General features: G+C 45.3%; 1 protein-coding gene across 2 annotated transcripts in view; it reads left to right on the top strand.

Annotated features, from left to right (window-relative positions):
- Positions 1-22,154, top strand: part of LOC311140329 (amyloid beta precursor like protein 1-like) — a 58,769-nt gene that overhangs the window by 12,559 nt on the left and 24,056 nt on the right. For both annotated transcript variants that reach the window (XM_084175348.1, XM_084175347.1), the window contains exons 2-3: positions 15,045-15,224; positions 21,788-21,917. In XM_084175348.1, the coding sequence (XP_084031474.1) occupies positions 15,045-15,224; positions 21,788-21,917 (310 nt within the window). The remainder of the gene's footprint in view (positions 1-15,044; positions 15,225-21,787; positions 21,918-22,154) is intronic.

Genomic DNA, 22,154 nt, shown 5'->3' with positions numbered 1-22,154 from the left:
GAGCCTCCGCTCCTCGTGGAAATTTCCTACCCTCACTTCACAGAGAGAGAGGGAAAATAAAGAGAGCGAGAAGGGGTGAGATGGAGTGTGTGAGAGCTGGGTTCCCCTGGGGCCTCATTTATAAACCGTACGTACGTACAAAATATACCCCAAAATGTGCATGCGCAAGTTTTCAAGCAAAAGTTGGTATTTATAAAAAATGTACTTGACATGAGAATGTGCTCATCTCCCCGCAATCTTTAGACCAGGGCTCTCCAACCCTGTTCCTGGAGAACTACCGTCCTGTAGGTTTTCAGTCCAACCTTAATCTAGCGCACTTGATTCTAATAATTAGCTGCTTGATAAACTGAATCAGGTTAGTTATAACAGGTTGGAGTGAACCTAGAGGAGGGTAGCTCTCCAGGAACAGGGTTGGAGAGTCCTGCATCAGACCATGTGTATGCACATCGGCTAGTGTTCTACTGAAAGCTGACAAGTAAGTATTTTGTGCTAATGGGGGATATGATGAAAAACGTATTCATAAAAAAACTAATAACAGGAAAACATATTAACAAGAATGCAACCATTTGCCATTAGTGAGAAGAGTGAAAATCTGTTTGTTTTTTTAGAATCAGAATTAATTATACATAGGAAACGTATAATTAGACATAGGAATCGTATAATTAGACATAGGAATCTTTTTCACCAATTTTATTTTTTCATAACCATTGCAGAATATACAGTATTCCTCACCTTTTCTGGCCATGATGGGTTCATATTCCCTAAGGAGCCATACAACAAATTACCACGCACATCTCTCATTTAATTGGACCTAGTAGCCTAGTAAATAGATACGCTATACGTATTTAAAGTTTTGCATTATCGTAGGCAGCACGGTTTATATTACCGGTATACAGTCGAATGTAACAGCTGATCTTTTACGTTGAAGTAGGCCTATGTATCAAGTTCCAAGTTTTTATTGTCATGTGCACAAGTACAGTGAAATGCCTTTCTTGTTTGCTCATTCCCAACAATGCAGTAATGAATATCAAGTAGAACAAAAACACAGAAATAGAACTGTAAGTACTGTAATTTAAGTTTTTGGAGTAGCCTGCCCTACAATGTTTCAGAATTCACGGGCAGTCCATCATATTTAGGTTGGTTGAATTCAAACGTTCTGCTGACAGGTCCATGACAATTTACCATAGTTTTTTCATTCAGAAACTGACAGTCCTTTTCCAGATACAGCGTAAATTACTGCTAAAGATGAAAACATTCTGCCAACAACGTAAATAGACCGGTAGCTTATGTAAAATCGTTGACAGTAGGGTAGGCTACAGTATTGCTGTGCGATTGGAGCGTGACATCATTGGCTATTTAATCGCAAAGCCTATAGGAAGGCAGGACAAAGAAACCCAATAATCTATTGATAAACTAAATATTGAACAATAATTAGTCTTTTCCATGCCGTGGCCTAATGCCAATGGTTCCAAATTATACAGCAAATAAAGGGTGTTATTGTCACCATAAAAGGTGAATGGAGGCGTTTTACATGCATTTTAATGCTCGTTCATGTGCACACTGTTATAAATCTCAATATTTCTGTATGTGCGCAGTCTTTTCAGAAATGGCGCACGCAGAAAGTTAGTGTGAAATTCACGCAATGGTTATAAATGAGGTCCCTGGCCACCTCAGTGGAGCACAGCAGAGACCCCAGCCTCCCCACAGCTCTCTCCACAGCTCTCTCCCAGGCAGCCCCAGATGCTCTGCCTCCTGTTCATTAAAAGCACATTAGCAGCTCCTTTATTATCATGAACAATGTGCCAAACATGCTGGGGTGGCAGGTACATGAGAGACATGGGGGGGGGGGGGGACGACGACATCGTGTGCACTCACTCAGTAGGTGTTGGGCCCAGACCTCAGGGCTTGGAGTGGCCACTTCCCCACCACTTGGGAGTGTGAATGTAATGTGTGAGCGTTCAAATGATACAACACAATGTCAGAATGGCCAGGACAATAGGTCAAACCTGTGAGGTGTGTGGGCTTCACAGTGTAATTGCAGGTGTCTAGTTTGTGTATTGGCCTTATGTGTGTCTGTGAGAGCATGTGCACGTGCGTGTGCGCCTTTATAGAGTGATCTCAGCTTTTATCTTGTGTTGTCAGCCACAATGGTCGAATAATCTCTCATTTTAACCGCCTCTGCCATCCCTCAGTTCCCCCCCCGCCACACACACACATACACACACACACACACTGTCTGAAATAACTCAAAGCCGTATTTCCATATAATGCATCTGCCATACAGGCACTCCGGAGAACTGCAGGGGCATGAATTTGTGTGAGGGGGGAGAGAGGGAGAGAAGTAAAGTGAAGGAGAGGGGGATGAGTTCCACGGGTAAAAATGAGTAGTTGTATTCTTCACCGGAATCTAATATGGGATACAATTAATTGGGTGCATGCACCGCTCATGTTACACATCTCTCTCTCACTCTCTCTCTCTGACACTCCTCCAATCTTAACTACCAGTGGTGTGGGAGTCAGTCTGTGTGTTTGGCTGAGAGATCAAGCAGTGGAATATTCCAAATTCACCGCCATCTATTAAATATGCACACGTACCACAGGCCCACGGACCCCCCGCGCCAAATAGCCCTGCTTAGGAAAACCTCCTGCATACAGAGTAGGACGTAGAGAACAACTCAGAAAGCCATTTCCAGAGAAAGTATGCTGGTAGTGAAGGGGAGAAAATGATGCACAGATCCATTTTAAGAGAGGCAGAGCAGAACAGAACAGAAGACATCTCCTGGGAGAGGGGGAAATACTTCAATAAAGATGGCAGCAGAGAGAGAGAGAGAAAGAGGGAGAGAGAGATGTAGGGAACAAGGCCTAGAGCAGGAGACGAGATGAGAGGAGAGGAGAGCTGACAGATCAGAGATGCTGCCTGACAGAATACACACATGAATGAGTGGATCAAAATGTTGATCCAGATGTTCTAAATCTATTATGACATTGTTTTAATACCTCCTCAAATCTGGCCCCTGTACAGTAATCTACAATGGCTCTGCCACTCATGTACCTCCTTTTATTTTATTTTAAAGAAAGACCGAATGAATGGAAAGAAAAAAGCTTAGTATTGTCTTTATCCCCCCCAAAATCCAATCTCACGCATTTTCCCTAATCTCCAATAACCTGGTGGATTAACAATTTCACACTGGTAACAAACCCAGTTCAAAGCACCGGCTGTCTGTCAGCCAGTTAAACGTAGGGTGGCTGATTCACCACGCTCAAATCGAGGAGAAAAGGAGATGCAGTCCTGTCTTCTGTCTTGGCTGTGCTGTCCTCTCCTGTTCTGGCTGTGCTGTCCTGTTCTGGCTGTGCTGTGCTGTGCTGTCCTGCCTTGTCCTTGCTGTCCTGTCCTCTCCAGCTACAGGCCTGGTTAGCCTGCTTAGCTGAAGCCCACGCTGTACTGGTTCACTATGTCACTATTATTATATTTTTTATGTTTCATTTGAATAATGAGAGATAAAAATAACGTTAGATTAGATTGTATTAGGCCTATGCTTTATTAATCACTGTAGGGATTTTTTTTTTGCCACCTTGGCCATGGCATAAAACACACATGCAATAAAATGACAGACAAGCTTACATGGTATCATATATAACAATGGTTTCATGTTAATCTAGTAATTTAAACCATTAAACCATTGACATTGAGTAAACATATCATCTCTGTTGCACACCAGCTCTTTAGATGCGCTTTTACGAAGGATAATATTGTATTTTTTAGGCAAGATATGTAGCTGACAGACTGTGAAACAGGAATAGGCCTTCAAAGATGTTTTAGAGAAAAGGAAATTAGTTGACAGTGTTTAGGCCATGGTGTTTTTATCCAGCCTGTTTTCTTCTCAATATCTCCTTAAATGTGTTTACACAGATAGGTGTTGAGGCTGCTGTCCATACTGCCAGTCTTTATCTGAGGCAATCAGCCAGTCGCTGAGTGAAGTCTCTAGTGCTCAATCTCTGATTGGGTGGCAGTGGAGTTGACAGTTGGGTGTTGCAATCAGAGGGATCTGCAGTGCAACTCCAACTAGAGCTAAGCCTTTGATTCCTTAAACCCCTGAGGTACAGATGTAGGATCTTAATTTGACCAGTATTATTATATATGCAGTATGTTATAAAATTCTCAGCAACAAAAGGGTGTTCAAATTAAGATCCTACATCTGTAACAGTTTAGCTGGGAGGCCTTCATCACATCTGGAAGAGTTACACAACACTTGGCATTAACATGATGACATTACCAGTGTGATGTTCACTCTCATGGATGACCAGTATGTTACATGGAAATTGCATTTCATGGTTTCTGTCGATGGAACAGGTTATCTAATGTTAATTTCAGTGGACATGTTGTTTAGCTTCTGTTGGGTATTGACTGACTGTTGGGCTTTTGAGGTACAGGAACATTTTACAGCCTACAAACGCAAAGTTAGACAAGTTCAATTTCTCAAAGTCCAAGATCCTCCATAGTCCGTCAGTGGAGACATTGGCACAGCAGGACATTCTGGGCAGACCTCTTATGTTGTTTGTGTGTTTGAAGATCAGAACAGTTACTGTATGCACGTAGGTTCCCACTTCTAGTGTGACGAAGGTCCATGACTCAGAGAGAGAATGCATCTGTCAAGACGTTGGCGTCAGAGAGGGGGAGAGAGAAGCGAGGTGGGGTGGCCTCTTTTTAACCAAACACTACATTCTCTAAAGAGAAATCCTCCCTACAATAGAACCGTCACTATAACAAGTCTGGGAATGAGTGCCTCAATAGGAATCATTCCAGAGCAGATTAATCATTTTAGTGTCAATGGGAGTTATTGTGTTGATTGGATTGTAAGGGTTTCATTGACTGTTAGGATTACTCTTGCTGTGTCTTCAGTCTCTGTTCTATTGTTTAGTAAATGGAGAGAAAGTATTAGGTAAACAAATGGATAATAACAAAAGCGGTGCACTAGTGTAAGTCCATATTTCAAATGACTAAAGCCTTACCTCTAATGGAAGAAAACAGCTAGATAAAACCCTTGGTGTATGAATGGCTTATACAAACCACTGCTAAAGGAGTGGAGAGACGGATACATTGAATGGAATGATTCAAATGTGCTCCTACGCTATAGCATTGATACAAATACTATGTGCGTGTGTGGGTGTGTGTGCGTGTGTGCGTGTGTGTGTGTGCTTGTGGTGAGTCATGGCTGCGAACCCATCTGTGTGAATGTGGGAGTTGTGTGGAGAAGATGCCTACAAGTCTGTTGGGTGATATGCTCCTGGACCTGGACTGGTCCCATGGTCTGTGGGAGACAGAACTCTGCCAGCCAACCACAGCCTCATGACTTCAAGAGGAGTTCGGGACCTTTGCAGAGGAGAGATGACTACTGTAAGTCACGACTTGCTGTGCTGATTATTCTCCAAGCCATAGCCTGATAGGTCTGGATGATAAGTAGACGCTCAGAGAATGGAGCTGTAGGCTAGTAAGGTTTTTTCTACTAAGTATCTGTGATTCTTTATATGTAGAGACCAGTGCAAATATGGCTCTGAAAAATTATGCATATGTTTACTTCTAAGATGTATAGCCACCATAGAAATGGAATCCAAAAAATATGACGATCACAATCATTAACTGGTTTCTCTTAACTACTGACCAATCTCTCCATCTCTGGACTCTGATGTTTGTGGCAGCTGATAGCCTATGCCCTTTATTTTAAGCCACATCTGAAATTAAATGAGATGTTGCTCTGTGGGATTTGGCTGGTTTCTGGCCGGTGCTGTGGCCCTAAGTGACCTGTGGGGTGGCCAGGGTGATTATAGACCATCTGCTCCCAGTGGGCCCAGCTGGACGGGGCACTTCTGTAATCTGGTTGGATGAAGTCAGGGTCACTGAGGGACAATGATGTCACAGCATCACCATAAATAAGACCCTCTACCAGGGTGATCTAAGCCATGTTTTACTTGATTTGATTGTGTAAGGTATCCATTCGTTTCTGGGTTGAAGGAAAGACAACAATCCTCCATTACAGGGAGAGAATGTGTTTGACTAGATGTCCAGTTAATTTTGTTTTGTTTTATATAGTATCAATCAATCAAATGTATTTATTAAGCCCTTTTTATATCACCAGATGTCACAAAGTGCTTATACAGAAACCCAGCCTCAAACCCCAAACAGCAAGCAATGCAGATGTAGAAGCACGGTGGCTAGGAAAAACTCCCTAGAAAGGCAGGAAGAAACCTAGAGGAACCAGGCTCTGAGGGGTGGCCAGTCCTCTTCTGGCTGTGCCTGGTGGAGATTATAAGAGTACATGGCCATTAAGGCCAGAATGTTCGTCAAGGTGTTCAAACGTTCATAGATGACCAGCAGGGTCAAATAATAATCACAGTGGTTATAGAGGGTGCAACAGGTCAGCACCTCAGGAGTAAATGTCAGTTGGCTTTTCATAGCAGATGGAGGGTTGAAACAGCAGGTCCGGGACAAGGTAGCACATCCGGTGAACAGGTCAGGGTTCCATAGCCGCAGGCAGAACTGCAGAAACTGGATCAGCAGCACGACCAGGTGGACTGTGGACAGCCAGGAGTCGTCAGGCCAGGTAGTTCTGAGGCATGGTCCTTGGGCTCAGGTTCTCCAGAGGGGAGAGAAAGATGGGCGAATTAGAGGGCGCATACTTAAGATCACACGGGACTAGAGCACTAGAGTTCTACCCGTTCCGAAATAGACCTTTCCCAACTGGACCCGATATGCATACATTAATTTGAGACCGGTTCCGAATGGACCCGAGGACAACTAGACCCGTTCCGTATAGACCTGGTCGGATCCAGACCCGATCTGAATGAGGGAAGCAGCAGAAAAGTCATTTTTTAAGCTACTTTAGTAACCAGAGCTGATAAAACTCGAGAGGGAAAGAGAGGTGCCACTCTAGCAGGTGGGGGAGGGGCCAAACTGTGAGTGAGTGACACGGGGAGTAGAGACGAGAGACAACAACCAACCAAGCCGACTCGCGCTATAGTAGACTAAAAGCTGCCATAGCTAGGTTATTTATCATCAATATGATTCTGTAGTACCTGTCTTGACTGCATCAAACTGGGAGAAGCTAGTTAAGCTAACATTAGCTAGCTAGGCTACTTGAGGCTGCAGTGCATGCTCTTTCCCATCCTACAGTTACAAATAACAACAACTCCTTTCAGAATATTATGTAGCAGCCTACCTGTTGGCTCTTGGTTGTTGTAGCCTATCCTTCTCCTTTAACTTTTAATTCTGTCATTTTAATTCCATCTTCCATTGATTAGATATCTCCTAACTTGTGCCACACACAGAGGCTCTATGACTGTAGCCTATTGCCGCTTTGGTGACTTATGATTGGCCAACAACAACCACAAAAACAAGCTACACGCACCAGGCTCCACTCTTGTGAAAAGCAAGAGCAGCAGCATAAATGATCAAATGTATCTCTCTCTCTCTACTGCAGCAGTCACGTTCGGATCTGTAAGGGCCTTTCCGGACAAGTCAGTTAAAATGACACACACCCGAGACCCATGACAAACATATCAGATTCGACCCAGATCCATTACATTATTTAGAATTCTGGATCCAAACCCACTCGGGTCCCGGACCAGGTCTCGGGTATTCGGTCACAGGTGGATCCGTGAAGTCTTCTACACAGGACACTAGATAAGAAAGGATAATTACACCAGCTAGGACAGACCCTAGACCCCCGGCACATAGACTAGACTGAGACGGGGGGTCGGGGGACACTGTGGCCCAGTCCGTCGATACCCACGGATAGGGCCAACCAGGCAGGATATAACCCCACCCACTTTGCCATAAACACAGCCCCCACACCACCAGAGGGATATCAACAGACCACCAACCTACTACCCTGAGACAAGGCTGAGTATAGCCCACGAAGATCATAGTAAACATTGTTCTATTGATTTTAATTAATGACAGCTTTTATTGAACAGTGGCCTCCTAACCATATCCCTGGTATGATGTCTACTTTTGTCTGCTATTGTGCATATAAAATTGCGTATCAAATTGGCGTACATTGGGGGTTAAGACCAGCAGGTTAAGGGTCTACCAATCCGCCACCAAACTGTTGTGTTAGGTACCCAGCACAAACTGGAAACCACAACAATTAGCAGTGTGGTTTTAATTAGTATGGAGCAATGATGGGGGTCGATGTTGAGAGCTAACCTGCCTCCAATATGGCATCCTATTCCCTATATCGTCCAATTCATTTTATAAATATAGTGTACTATTTGTGATCAGGGCCCCCATTTGGGACTCACACCTTAACTGTCTCCACGCTCCACCAGACCAGACTCTCTGCATCCCTGTGTGTCTGACGAGCCTCTCTCATTATCATGTGCCCAGGCTGCCTGGCAGATGAGGAAGAGACCCTGGCAAAGCCAATGAATAATTAAACACTGTGATTACGATGATGAATGCTCCCAAATCCATTTCACCATTTAGTATGGGTCCAGGGACGGGATGGAACAACGGCAGAGTGTGGGGCTTTGTGTGGAGGTGGTGAAGGATGGTGAGGGCAGGAAGGGTGGGGAGGGAAGGTATGGTGGTGAGGGATGGGGAGGGGAAATTATGGTGGTGAGGGATGGGGAGGGAAGGTATGGTGGGGAGGGATGGAGAAGGAAGGTTGGTTGGTGGTGAGGGATGGGGAGGGAAGGTATGGTGGTGAGGGTGGGGAGGGAAGGTATGGTGGGGAGGGAAGGTATGGTGGTGAGGGATGTGGAGGGAAGGTATGGTGGTGAGGGATGGAGAGGGAAGGTATGGTGGTGAGGGATGGGGAGGGAAGGTATTGTGGGGAGGGATGGAGAGGGAAGATATGGTGGTGAGGGTGGGTGGGGAGGGAAGGTGTGTTGGGGAGGGAAGGTATGATGGGGAGGGAAGGTATGGTGGGGAGGGATGGGGAAGGAAGGTTGGTGGTGAGGGATGGGGAGGGAAGGTATTGTGGGGAGGGATGGAGAGGGAAGGTATGGTGGTGAGGGTTGGTGGTGAGGGTGGGTGGGGAGGGAAGGTGTGGTGGTGAGGGAAGGGGTCGGTGGGGAGGGAAGGTATGGTGAGGGAGGGAGGGAAGGGAGGTTGGGGTGGGAGAGGCTGGCTGGAGAGAGCCTAGATCAGCAGTCAGTGGGAGGTGTGAGGGAGGGAGGGAGGGAGGGAGGGAGGGAGGGAGAGGACAGAGAGCAAAGGGAATGTGGGAGGGATGGAGGGATAGTCTAGAAGGGAAGGATAGGACAGAGAGTGGAGGGGTGGATTGAGAGGGAGGGTACAGAGAGCAAAGTTAAGGTGGGAGGGAGGGAAGGAGAGGACAGAGAGCAGAGGGATGGGAGGGAGGGAGGGATGTGAGGGAGGGGGCACAGGAAATGTGGGAGGGAGGGAGGGAGGGAGGGGGCACAGGAAATGTGGGAGGGAGGGAGGAAGGGAGGGGCAGCAGGGCCGGGCAGCGTCCCACTATCTGACCATCTGTGCTGCAGAGGACCACAGAGACAGGCACAGCAAGGCTTCAGGCTGTGTGTGCGTGTGTTTGTAAGTGTGTGTGGACGTGCATGCCTTTCTGTGCATCCGTTCATATGCATTCATGTGTTTTGAATCTGTGTGTGTGTGAGTACATTTGTGTACAGAATGTATCCCAGTGTATGTGCTTATCTGTGTGTGGAAGTGTGTGTGTGTGCCTCGCCCTTGCGGTGGGACCCGGCCAGCCAGCCCACAGGGAGGAGGGTTGTAAATAAGCAGGTGAAATAACCCAGATCCCTGCTGCCAGGGGATTAACCCCTCAGAGGTCCCATGTCTCCGGTTCAACACCCGGCCCCACTGAACATCCATCAACATCAGTACACCAGTCTGAACATAGACTTACCATGGCCACAACATGGTCCTCTCAACACGCAACCCTTAGCTACTGATCTAGGATCAGCTGACCCTCCCCAAGTCCTAACCTTAACCACTAGAAATCCAAACTGACCTTAGATCAGTGCCATTAGGCTAGGACTCCTCCCCCCACACACAGGAAGTGCTGAGCCAAATGAGTCGGTGTCAGGCGTGCAGCTCAGCTAACATTTATGGCAGGGCCATCTGATGGATTAAAGGGGTTGACAGATGATGGAGTGGCTCCTCCCCCTCCGCTGCCTGGCCTTGCCGTGTAGGGCTGGGAGATTGCATCATTAAAGAGGATGAAGTCATCCTGCAACAAAAGGCAGGCAGGGGGGAACAGGTGCTGCATATTTAATTAGACAAGGGGGTGGGCCGTGGTGATGCCAGACGAATATGCAAATTTGATGGCAGCCCTGGCCTGGCACGAGCTCAGCCCAGCTGACACAGAGATATTTATGGGCAAGATTATGGTTTTCATTTGGTCTCTTTATTTGTCTCCTGTACTCAGTCACACACACACACACACACACACATGCATCTGCTTATCACATCTGCATTGCATCTTAACTACCTCCTATCAGAGGTGCATCTGAGAAATGAGAATGACTCTCTCTCTCTTTCTTCATGCTATGCTAGGATATCCCCAGACCGCTGTGCTTCCCTCTGCCCGTTGTGCTCTTTGTGTCAGAGTACTCAATACCTCCTTGGGATGTTTTCTTCCTTGGAGGCTAGGGAACATAGGGACTAGGGAGTACTGTTCATGAAAGGAGTAGAGAGTCCATCCATCCCCAGTTAGTGGATGATGGTGAAGGAGAGAAAGAGAGGGAAATATCAAGGGACAATGAGGAGCAAGCGAGAGGGAAGGAACCAGGAAAAGGCAAAAAGGCAATCGATGTCTCTGGGCTTGTGTCAACAGGCAATTATTAATGATAAGGTGGACTCTGGCTCTTTGGCTCTGTGCCTCTGCAGTGGTGGAGTCAGGGAGCACTCCTCTCCTGTCCACTGTGTTTAGCTCCCTCAGCACTAAGGTGTGATATGTGGGAGAGAGAGAGGGGGAAGGGGGAGAGAGAGGGCCTTGAAGGAGGTGGAGGGAGAAGGATGGGGATGGGGCACCACACACACACACCCCTCCTGTCTCTCTCTCTCTCTCACACTCTCACACACACACACACACACACACACACACACACACACACCTCAGCTCACACTGTACTGTACATCTCTGGGAGACATCCAGTCCTTAACTGTCCAATTAAGGTTGGCCCAGGGGGGAAAGAACAGAACAGAGCAGCTCTCCAGCCTCAGCCTCTCTCCTCTCTCTCCTTGGAGGAGCTGGGTAGTTGTTAACAGATTGGGAGGTGTTATTGTGAAGCAGTGTGGATCAGGACGTCTCAGCCAGCCGGCCAGACCAGTCAGCCGGCCGGCCAGGGGTGTCTGTCTGAGAGGCTCACGCAACTGTGGTCACAGCAGAGAGGTCTTAGTGGTCTTAAGCCTAATTGACTAAGAAATATAATGAAAAGCCCCCATCCTGGCAGGCAGAGGAACCCAGGCTGGCTTTTCTACTGAGCAGAGAACGAAGAGACAATTAGAGCTATAATTAAGAGGAGTCAAACTGACAAAACATATGTTTTATGTGAGACTAATTCTCAGTTCCATGATGACTAATACTAAAAGTCTACTGAATATATTGAAAAATAAATGACACATTTTGTGGTAAGTAGTACACCTAGAAATGTGTTTGAGCTACCTCTCTATCCTGCTACCCTTTAGCAAGAGCATCTTCTCAATTGACTGCCTTGGTTAGATGGGGGCTACACTTGACTGATTGATTGATTTACCATTTAAACAGGATTTGTGTCTGGCTAAGCAGATTCTCCTAGTGTGCCAAGGCAAACGCCAAGACCACACCAGCACCTCTCATTCAGGCTTTTGGTACTTCCTCCTAAAACTCGTTTAGACCAATTAGCAGAGGGCATGCTGTCTTGTCACAGCCAGATAGAATCCATCTCCTGACAGGGACCTAAACAGTTAGGATGTTGATGTTCAAAATGTTCCAGATAGAGGTGTATTGTATAGAATATATATATATATATATATTATGTGTAATAAAGTGTCATGCCAGGTCTATGCAGTAAATTTTTATCTGCAACCCACCAGATTGAATAGGACCCAGGTGACTGTTGAACAGGTGTGGTAAACAATTGTCATAAGTAAATGACGGTTGTAACTGTACCGTACCTTACTGTAAACAACAGTGTTAGTCAGCCTGTCTGTTTCACTGAGATACAAGGCTTCTTTAATGAGTCGGTGTGTGGGTGGGAGAGTTTACATCTCTCCTGGGTCTCTCTATTGAAATTCACAGATTTCATGCATTTATGAATGAAACACAAATTGAGAGATACTGCACCTTTTATGAAGCTAGGCAGCCTTGATGTCAATTCAGAATTTGAATTATGAATTTCAAAATGACTGTAATGCAAATATGCCAGGGCTTATATTTCCATGTCAATGTATTTACTAAACTGAATGAAATGGAGCTCTGATTGGAACATTTAAACTTTAGACTATCATGGCCTGCAGTGGTACTTTCATGCCATCAGACATGTGACTTTCCCAGTTAGCGCCATACTGAGACACTGCGTGGGTGGCAGTCACACCACGGAGGAGTAGGAGAGAGTGGGAGGGTGTGATGTCTGTCCTTGCGTGATGGTTGTCATGGTGGTGACATGGTGAAATACAGAGCGATTATTCCCAAAGTGGGTCAAAGACGGCATGAGTCCATAACTGCTGGCAGGGCATAGTAACTTTGAAGAGGAGAGAGAGAGAAAGAGAGGAGGAGGAGAAGATAGAACAATGTATTAACAAATCCAGGGCACATTTAGGGAACGCAGGCAGAGTGTTTGTGATTAGTATTTGTTATCACAGCAGGCCCATCTAATCTGGTGGTGAATCAGGGAGAGCAGGGATTGGCTGAGGTGCTGCGGAGCCTCCTCTCCACGCTGGAGGTCAGGCCCTCTGGCTCCAGATGGGTTCCTATTGATCGGAGGGAGCGTGGCGATCCAGTTGCAGGCGTACACCATCGATTTTCTGCTGAAGTGCAGGACTGGAGAGCGCAGGCTGCAGGGGGTGGGGGTGCTGGATGAAGGCTGGAGCACAGCAGTGCTGTCAGGTCATCTTCTCAAATATCCAGAAGTCTTTTTTGTGCCGTTGACCTTCCCCCGAGTAGAAGAGACATATCTATATAACCACTTCCTCAGCAGGCACAGTGGCTTGTCAGTGTGGGCTGTGTGTAGCTTAAGCAAGCACTTTTATTCACACACACACACACAAACCACTGACACTTTCCTTAACACACATCAATAACATGCTCCCAGAAAGCTGCCAGTTCAGCAGAAATCAACATCTCTAAGCACCACTCTTACTAATATGCATGTTTGGCATCAAACAGTTCTATGTCCACTTACTGTATATGGGGAGAAGAATCTAAATTCACGTTGAGTACCAGTAGTCATAGACTTGAATTAAAACAGTCACGTTGAGTACCAGTAGTCATAGACTTTAATTAAAACAGTCACGTTGAGTACCAGTAGTCATAGAGACTTGAATTAATAAAGCACAGAGCTAAGATTATCGCTGAATTCCAAATAAATTGGGTATCTCTACACCATTCTGGCGCTCCAAACCCCATTCCTCAAGGCCTCGCTCAGCCACGTCCATACAGCTTTAATTATAATCCAATCAACTCATTATCATAGTTTACATTCATATCTAAAGTGGGGCTCTAATGCACAGACTCCTCCGGTCCTATTATATTTATTGTATATTTATTCATGGGTTTTGTATATATTTATTTTGGATATACATTTTAATTAGAACTTCAAACACTTTAGCAGCAGTCGGCTGAGGCAGAGCTTCCCTTTGATCAGACGTCACTCGCCCTGCTTTCCTCTCTCTCTTTTCTCCTCTCCCCCTTACCCATGGGCATCTTGATGCTAATTGGCTGAGTGTTGCTCTTCTTGCCTGTCAGTCCATCTGTTCGTCTATGGAGATTAAAGCAGTTGGGCCAGTCATAAAGACGGGTTGAATGGGTTCTGGGTTGCCAATTGCCAGTTTCAGGATGGATAGTGATGTTGTTGGAACTTTCCGTCATATCAGTTTTCATGGCCCCGTGTAGTTTGCAACGCCAGGGTTGTGGGTTCGTTTCCCACGGGGGGCCAGCATGAAAAATGTATGCACTTACTAACTGTAAGTCGCTCTGGATAAGAGCATCTGCTAAATGACTAAAATGTAAATAAGTTACTCATGGCTGTTCAGCCAGAAGAACGGCAAGACTGAGCTGAATTATTTGTTAGGTAGACATTCAAGCATGTCTTTGAAATATTCCTCTACTTTTTCTGCACCAAAGAGGAGTCATATCTCTGTGCTATATATACACTGTATGTGTGAACACACCTGATAACTCCATCCCTCTATGTCCCTTTCTAAAATAATCCTAGTGAAGCATTGACGTCATAATACCCAGCTTGTGTTAGAAAACAAGCATGTTTGGTCTCTACATCTGGGGAGATTATCTCCTGCAGAGTGTACATCATTGTCTCCCCTCCCTCCTCTACTCTCCTCCTTTCCTTTCCTCTCCCTACCCTTCCCCTCCTCCCTCCCTCTCCTGTGTGTTAATGTGCTTGAAGTGGCCCGGCGGTCAATGAGCTTGTATTAACACCTGACTGGGAGCAGCGGGGCCGGGGCCGGCTGGTGTTTGTTCCTCCATGGTGCCTCCCCTGGGCCCAACCCCCAGGCTGCAGGCAGAGGGAACGGATCCCATGATCAATAACAACATCCTAGACCTAGCAGGCTGCTGAGAGAGGGTAGGAAAGAGAGAGGAGGGTGGAGAAAGGGTAGGAAAGAGAGGGGGAGGGATAATATCCCACCCCTTTGTTTGTATTGACTGCTATTCACCTCTCTCTCTCTCTCTCTCTCTCTCTCTCTCTCTCTCTCAGGACAATCATAACAAAGTATTTCTCTCCCTCCATGTTTCTACCTTCTTCCCTCTCTCCTTCCATCTATTACTCTTTCTATTTCTCAACTTCTCTTTTCTCTTCCTACCACACCTCACCCCCTCTCCTCTCCCTGTCTACCTCCCTCTCTCTAGGCCTTGGCCATGGCGGAGGTGAATGGTCCGGGGCCCCTGGTGGCCGAGCCGCAGATTGCCATGTTCTGTGGGCGTCAGCTGCTGCATATGAACCCTGAGACTGGCCAATGGGAGCCTGACCCTCAGGGCCGCCAAGGCTGCTTCACAGAGCCCAACCAGATCCTGTCCTACTGCCAAGAGGTAGGAGGCAACAACACTGCTATGGTTATGAGATCGACCTCATACTGCACTGTAATGCTCAGCTCATCTCCAATGCAATTCCAATACTGCTGCAATAGCATACTAGAAAGCAGATACTTTAGATAGGTAGGTGGATGGATTTAAAGATCGAGTGGTAGATACAGTGCCTTCAGAAAGTATTCATACCCCTTGACTTATTCCACATTTTGTTGCGTTACAGACTGAATTCAAAATTGATAAAAATATTTTTGTTCTTACCCATCTACACACAATAATGACAAAGTGAAAACATGTTTTTGGAAATTTTTGCTAATTTATTGAAAATGAAATAGAAAAATATTCATTTACATAAGTATTCACACCCCTGAGTCAATACTTTGTAGAAGCACCTTTGGCAGCGATTACAGCTGTGAGTCTTTCTTGGTAAGTCTCGGTCTAAGGCACTGCATCTCAGTGCTTTTTTTTTATTATTTTTTATTTGACCTTTATTTAACCAGGTAAGCCAGTTGAGAACAGGTTCTCATTTACAACTGCGACCTGGCCAAGATAAAGCAAAGTAGTGCAATAAAAACAACACAGAGTTACATATGGGGTAAAAAAAAAACATAAAGTCAGAAATACAACAGAAAATATATATACAGTGTGTGCAAATGTAGCAAGTTATGGAGGTAAGGCAATAAATAGGCTATAGTGCAGAATAATTACAATAGTATTAACACTGGAATGCTAGATGTGCAAGAGATTATGTGCAAATAGAGATACTGGGGTGCAAAAGAGCAAAATAAATAACAATATAGGGATGAGGTAGTTGGGTGGGCTGATTTCAGATGGGCTGTGTACAGGTGCAGTGATCGGTAAGGTGCTCTGACAACTGATGCTTAAAGTTATTGAGGGAGATAAGCTCACTACAGACCCCCTGGTTCGATTCCAGGCTGTATCACAACCGGCCGTGATTGGGAGTCCCATAGGGTGGCGCACAATTGGCCCAGCGTTGTCCAGGTTTGGCCTGTGTAGGCCGTCATTGTAAATAAGAATTTGTTCTTAACTGACTTACCTAGTTAAATAAATGTAAAATAAAAAATAAAACACCTGGATTGTGCAACATTTGCCCATCATTCTTTTCAAAATTCTTCAAGCTGTTTTAAATTGATTGTTGATCATCGCTAGACAACCATTTTCAGGTCTTGCCATAGATTTTCAATTAGATTTAAATCAAAACTGTAACTCAGCCACTCAGGAACATTTACTGTCTTCTTGAAAGCAACTCCAGTGTAGATTTGGCTTTGTGTTTTAGGTTATTGTCCTGCTGAAAGGTGAATTCATCTCCCAGTGTCTGGTGAAAAGCAGACTGAACTAGGTTTTCCTCTAGGATTTTATCCGGAAAACTCCCCAGTCCTTAACGATTACAAGCATACCCATAACGTGATGCAGCCACAACTATGCTTGAGAATATGGAGAGTGGGACTCAGTAATGTGTTGTGTTGGATTTGCCCCAAACATATAAAGGACAAAAATGTAATTGCTTTGCCACATTTTTTGCAGTTTTACTTTAGTGCCTTGTTGCAAACAGGATGCATGTTTTGGAATATTTTTATTCTGTACATGCTTCCTTCTTTTCACTCTGTCAGTAAGGTTAGTATTGTGGCGTACAGTAACTACAATGTTGTTGATCCATCCTCAGTTTTCTCCTACCACAGCCATTAAACTCTGTAACTCTTTTAAAGTCACCATTGGCCTCATGGTGAAATTCCTGAGCGGTTTCCCTCCTCTCCGGCAACTAAGTTAGCAAGGACACCTGTATCTTTGTAGTGACTGGGTGTATTGATACACCATCCAAAGTTAAATTAATAACTTCACCATGCTCAAATATATTTATTTTAAATTTTTTACCCATCTACCAATAGGTGCCCTTCTTTGTGAGCCATTGGAAAACATCCCTGGTCTTTGTGGTTGAATCTGTGTTTGAAATTCACTGCTCAACTGAGGGACGTTACAGATAATTGTATGTGTGGGGTACAGAGATGAGGTAGTCATTCAAAAATAATGTTAAACACTATCACACACGGAGTGAGTCCATGCAACTTATTATATGACTTGATAAGCACATTTTTACTCCTGAACGTATTTATGCTTGCCATAACAAAGGGGTTGAATACTTATTGACTCAAGACATTTCAGCTTTACATTTTTTCTTGATTTGTAAACATAAAAAAAAAAACATCATTCCACTTTGATATTATGGGGTATTGTGTGTAGTAGGCCAGTGACCCCAAAAAAATCTCAATTTAATCAATTTTAAATCCAGGCTGTAATAACAACATTCTGAAAAAGTCAAGGGGGTGAATACTTTCTGAAGGCACTGTAAATGGGTAGACAGACTGATAGATACAGTGGGGGAAAAAAGTATTTAGTCAGCCACCAATTGTGCAAGTTCTCCCACTTAAAAAGATGAGAGAGGCCTGTAATTTACATCATAGGTACACGTCAACTATGACAGACAAAATGAGAAAAAAAAATCCAGAAAATCACAAAATCACAAATTTTTTATGAATTTATTTGCAAATTATGGTGGAAAATAAGTATTTGGTCAATAACAAAAGTTTCTCAATACTTTGTTATATACCATTTGTTGGCAATGACACAGGTCAAACGTTTTCTGTAAGTCTTCACAAGGTTTTCACACACTGTTTCTGGTATTTTGGCCCATTCCTCCATGCAGATCTCCTCTAGAGCAGTGATGTTTTGGGGCTGTCGCTGGGCAACACGGACTTTCAACTCCCTCCAAAGATTTTCTATGGGGTTGAGATCTGGAGACTGGCTAGGCCACTCCAGGACCTTGAAATGCTTCTTACGAAGCCACTCCTTCGTTGCCCGGGCGGTGTGTTTGGGATCATTGTCATGCTGAAAGACCCAGCCACGTTTCATCTTCAATGCCCTTGCTGATGGAAGGAGGTTTTCACTCAAAATCTCACGATACATGGCCCCATTCATTCTTTCCTTTACACGGATCAGTCGTCCTGGTCCCTTTGCAGAAAAACAGCCCCAAAGCATGATGTTTCCACCCCCATGCTTCACAGTAGGTATGGTGTTCTTTGGATGCAACTCAGCATTCTTTGTCCTCCAAACACGACGAGTTGAGTTTTTACCAAAAAGTTATATTTTGGTTTCATCTGACCATATGACATTCTCCCAATCCTCTTCTGGATCATCCAAATGCACTCTAGCAAACTTCAGACGGGCCTGGACATGTACTGGCTTAAGCAGGGGGACACGTCTGGCACTGCAGGATTTGAGTCCCTGGTGGCGTAGTGTGTTACTGATGGTAGGGTTTGTTCCTTTGGTCCCAGCTCTCTGCAGGTCATTCACTAGGTCCCCCCGTGTGGTTCTGGGATTTTTGCTCACCGTTCTTGTGATCATTTTGACCCCACGGGGTGAGATCTTGCGTGGAGCCCCAGATCGAGGGAGATTATCAGTGGTCTTGTATGTCTTCCATTTCCTAATAATTGCTCCCACAGTTGATTTCTTCAAACCAAGCTGCTTACCTATTGCAGATTCAGTCTTCCCAGCCTGGTGCAGGTCTACAATTTTGTTTCTGGTGTCCTTTGACAGCTCTTTGGTCTTGGCCATAGTGGAGTTTGGAGTGTGACTGTTTGAGGTTGTGGACAGGTGTCTTTTATACTGATAACAAGTTCAAACAGGTGCCATTAATACAGGTAACGAGTGGAGGACAGAGGAGCCTCTTAAAGAAGAAGTTACAGGTCTGTGAGAGCCAGAAATCTTGCTTGTTTGTAGGTGACCAAATCCACCATAATTTGCAAATATATTCATTAAAAATCCTACAATGTGATTTTCTGGATTTTTTTTTCTCAATTTGTCTGTCATAGTTGACGTGTACCTATGATGACAATTACAGGCCTCTCATCTTTTTAAGTGGGAGAACTTGCACAATTGGTGGCTGACTAAATACTTTTTTTCCCCACAGTAGATAGATCACACAACATTACGAATAGGAGTAGTAGTAACCAACCCTAATCTCCCACTCTGTCTCACTTGGTTTGTCTTGTCCTATCAAATCTATATATTTCCATATATATAGTGGAGTGATGGTGGTCAGGAGGAAATATTTATTGATATTTCCTGAATATTAATACTATCATCCATCGATCTTCCTGCTGTTAGCTGCCACGTTTATCCCCCTAATTCCTGAAAGTCTCCTGCATGCCAAACTTAAGGCATATCAATGGCACAACAGGCCTAGCCACAGCCTTGGTTTGATTAGAGACTCGCTGCTCCCCCTCCCAAAGAAGAGCAAGGAGCCTGTTTTTATAAATGGACATCATGCGCCACCTGTTGGCTAAATGAAGCACAGCATGTAAAGAAAACAGCAGTCACACAGTTCAAATCAAATCAAATTTTATTTACCGAATACAACAGGTGCAGACATTACAGTGAAATGCTTACTTACAGCCCTTAACCAACAGTGCATTTATTTTTAACAAAAAAGTAAAAATAAAACAACAAAAAAAGTGTTGAGAAAAAAAAGAGCAGAAGTAAAATAAAATAACAGTAGGGAGCCTATATATACAGGGGGGTACCGGTGCAGAGTCAATGTGCGGGGGCACCGGCTAGTTGAGGTAGTTGAAGTAATATGTACATGTGGGTAGAGTTAAAGTGACTATGCATAAATAATTAACAGAGTAGCAGCAGCATAAAAGGATGGGGTGGGGGGGCAGTGCAAATAGTCCGGGTAGCCATGATTAGCTGTTCAGGAGTCTTATGGCTTGGGGGTAGAAGCTGTTGAGTAGTCTTTTGGACATAGACTTGGCACTCCGGTACCGCTTGCCGTGCGGTAGCAGAGAGAACAGTCTATGACTAGGGTGGCTGGAGTCTTTGACAATTTTGAGGGCCTTCCTCTGACACCGCCTGGTATAGAGGTCCTGGATGGCAGGAAGCTTGGCCCCAGTGATGTACTGGGCCGTACGCACTACCCTCTGTAGTGCCTTGCGGTCGGAGGCCAAGCAGTTGCCATACCAGGCGGTGATGCAACCAGTCAGGATGCTCTCGATGGTGCAGCTGTAGAATTTTTTGAGGATCTGAGGACCCATGCCAAATCTTTTCAGTCTCCTGAGGGGGAATAGGCTTTGTTGTGCCCTCTTCACGACTGTCTTGGTGTGCTTGGACCATGATAGTTCGTTGGTGATGTGGACTCCAATGAACTTGAAGCTCTCAACCTGTTCCACTACAGCCCCGTCGATGAGAATGGGGGCGTGCTCAGTCCTCTTTTTTTTTCCTGTAGTCCACAATCATCTCCTTTGTCTTGGTCACATTGAGGGAGAGGTTGTTATCCTGGCACCACACAGCCAGGTCTCTGATCTCCTCCCTATAGGCTGTCTCATCGTTGTCGGTGATCAGGCCTACCACTGTTGTGTCGTCGGCAAACTTAATGATGGTGTTGGAGTCGTGCCTGGCCATGCAGTCATGGGTGAACAGGGAGTACAGGAGGGGACTGAGCACGCATCCCTGATGGGCCCCCGTGTTGAGGATCAGTGTGGCAGATGTGTTGTTACCTACCCTTACCACCTGGGGGCGGCCCGTCAGGAAGTCCAGGATCCAGTTGCAGAGGGAGGTGTTTAGTCCCAGGATCCTTAGCTTAGTGATGAGCTTTGAGGGTCGTATAGTGTTGAATGCTGAGCTGTAGTCAATGAATAGCATTCTCACGTAGGTGTTCCTCTTGTCCAAGTGGGAAAGGGCAGTGTGGAGTGCAATAGAGATTGCATCATCTGTGGATCTGTTGGGGCGGTATGCAAATTGGAGTGGGTCTAGGGTTTCTGGGATAATGCTGTTGATGTGAGCCATGACCAGCCTTTCAAAGCACTTCATGGCTACAGACGTCAGTGCTACGGGTCGGTAGTCATTTAGGCAGGTTATCTTAGAGTCCAGTTGAAATGGCTGTAATGTGATTACCCAGCTCATTATGCGTCTGTGATTGCTTTTCCACAAAAGCATTCCTTTTTCCTCAACGTCTGTGGATCCGGCTCTCAGAGAGCGTGCCAAATACATTTCTCAATCCATTAAACCTCATTATAGGGCAGTGTTTATGCCATTGCCCTACATTATAATTGAAAGTAGTCAGATGTGAAATTGGGATTATTGAAAGAATTGGAAGTGGGATCGTATAGGTCAACTTGTTTTCAGACTGCAATTTTCCCTACAATTTAAGGAGATCAGTGAACGACGTGCATAGTCAGAAAATAGACCCTTAGGGCCAAAGTGTTTCACACCGTTGCATGAGTCTCTCCTTTGTTACCTTTCTCCCTTCCTTCTTCCCTCTCCTCCTCTCTCCTCCTCTCTCCCTCTCCTCCTCTCTCCCTCTGTCTGTACTGTACGTCTCCCCTCCCCTCAACCCTCCTTTTTCCCTCTCAATTTGTCTGACCCTGTTGTATCTTTCCTCTCTCTCGTCCTAACTCCTCCCTGATGTCCTGTCTGTCCATATCGTCCGTCCATCTGTCCCTCCGTCTGTCTGTCTCCTCGCCGTCTGTCTGTCCGTCCATCTGTCCAACCAGATGTATCCAGCCCTGCAGGTCTCCCATGTGGAGGAGTCCTCCAGCCCCGTCACCATCCCAGCCTGGTGTAAGAAGGGCTGGGGCCACTGCCAGACACGGCCCTTCATCGTCATGCCCTACCGCTGCCAGGGTAAGAACCACACGTGTGCAATGTCTTCACCCTCAGCCTCATCATCATCATCATCATTATAATATTCAGCATATCCCTACACAAACATCACTCAAAACATTGCACAACTTCCCTAAGATCACCCGCCCCATATCTGAGGATAACTTTATTATGTTAATAAGTAACATCATGTCATCATTATGTTTAATACAAAGCACGTAATTTAAATGATATGGTTAAGTAGCGTTCAAATTCAGC

Source organism: Coregonus lavaretus, assembly GCF_964263955.1.
Source record: "Coregonus lavaretus genome assembly, chromosome: 13".
Taxonomy (NCBI): Eukaryota; Metazoa; Chordata; class Actinopteri; order Salmoniformes; family Salmonidae; genus Coregonus; species Coregonus lavaretus.
The sequence above is the reverse complement of the archived record's forward strand: the minus strand, read 5'-3'. Positions and strand labels throughout refer to the sequence as shown.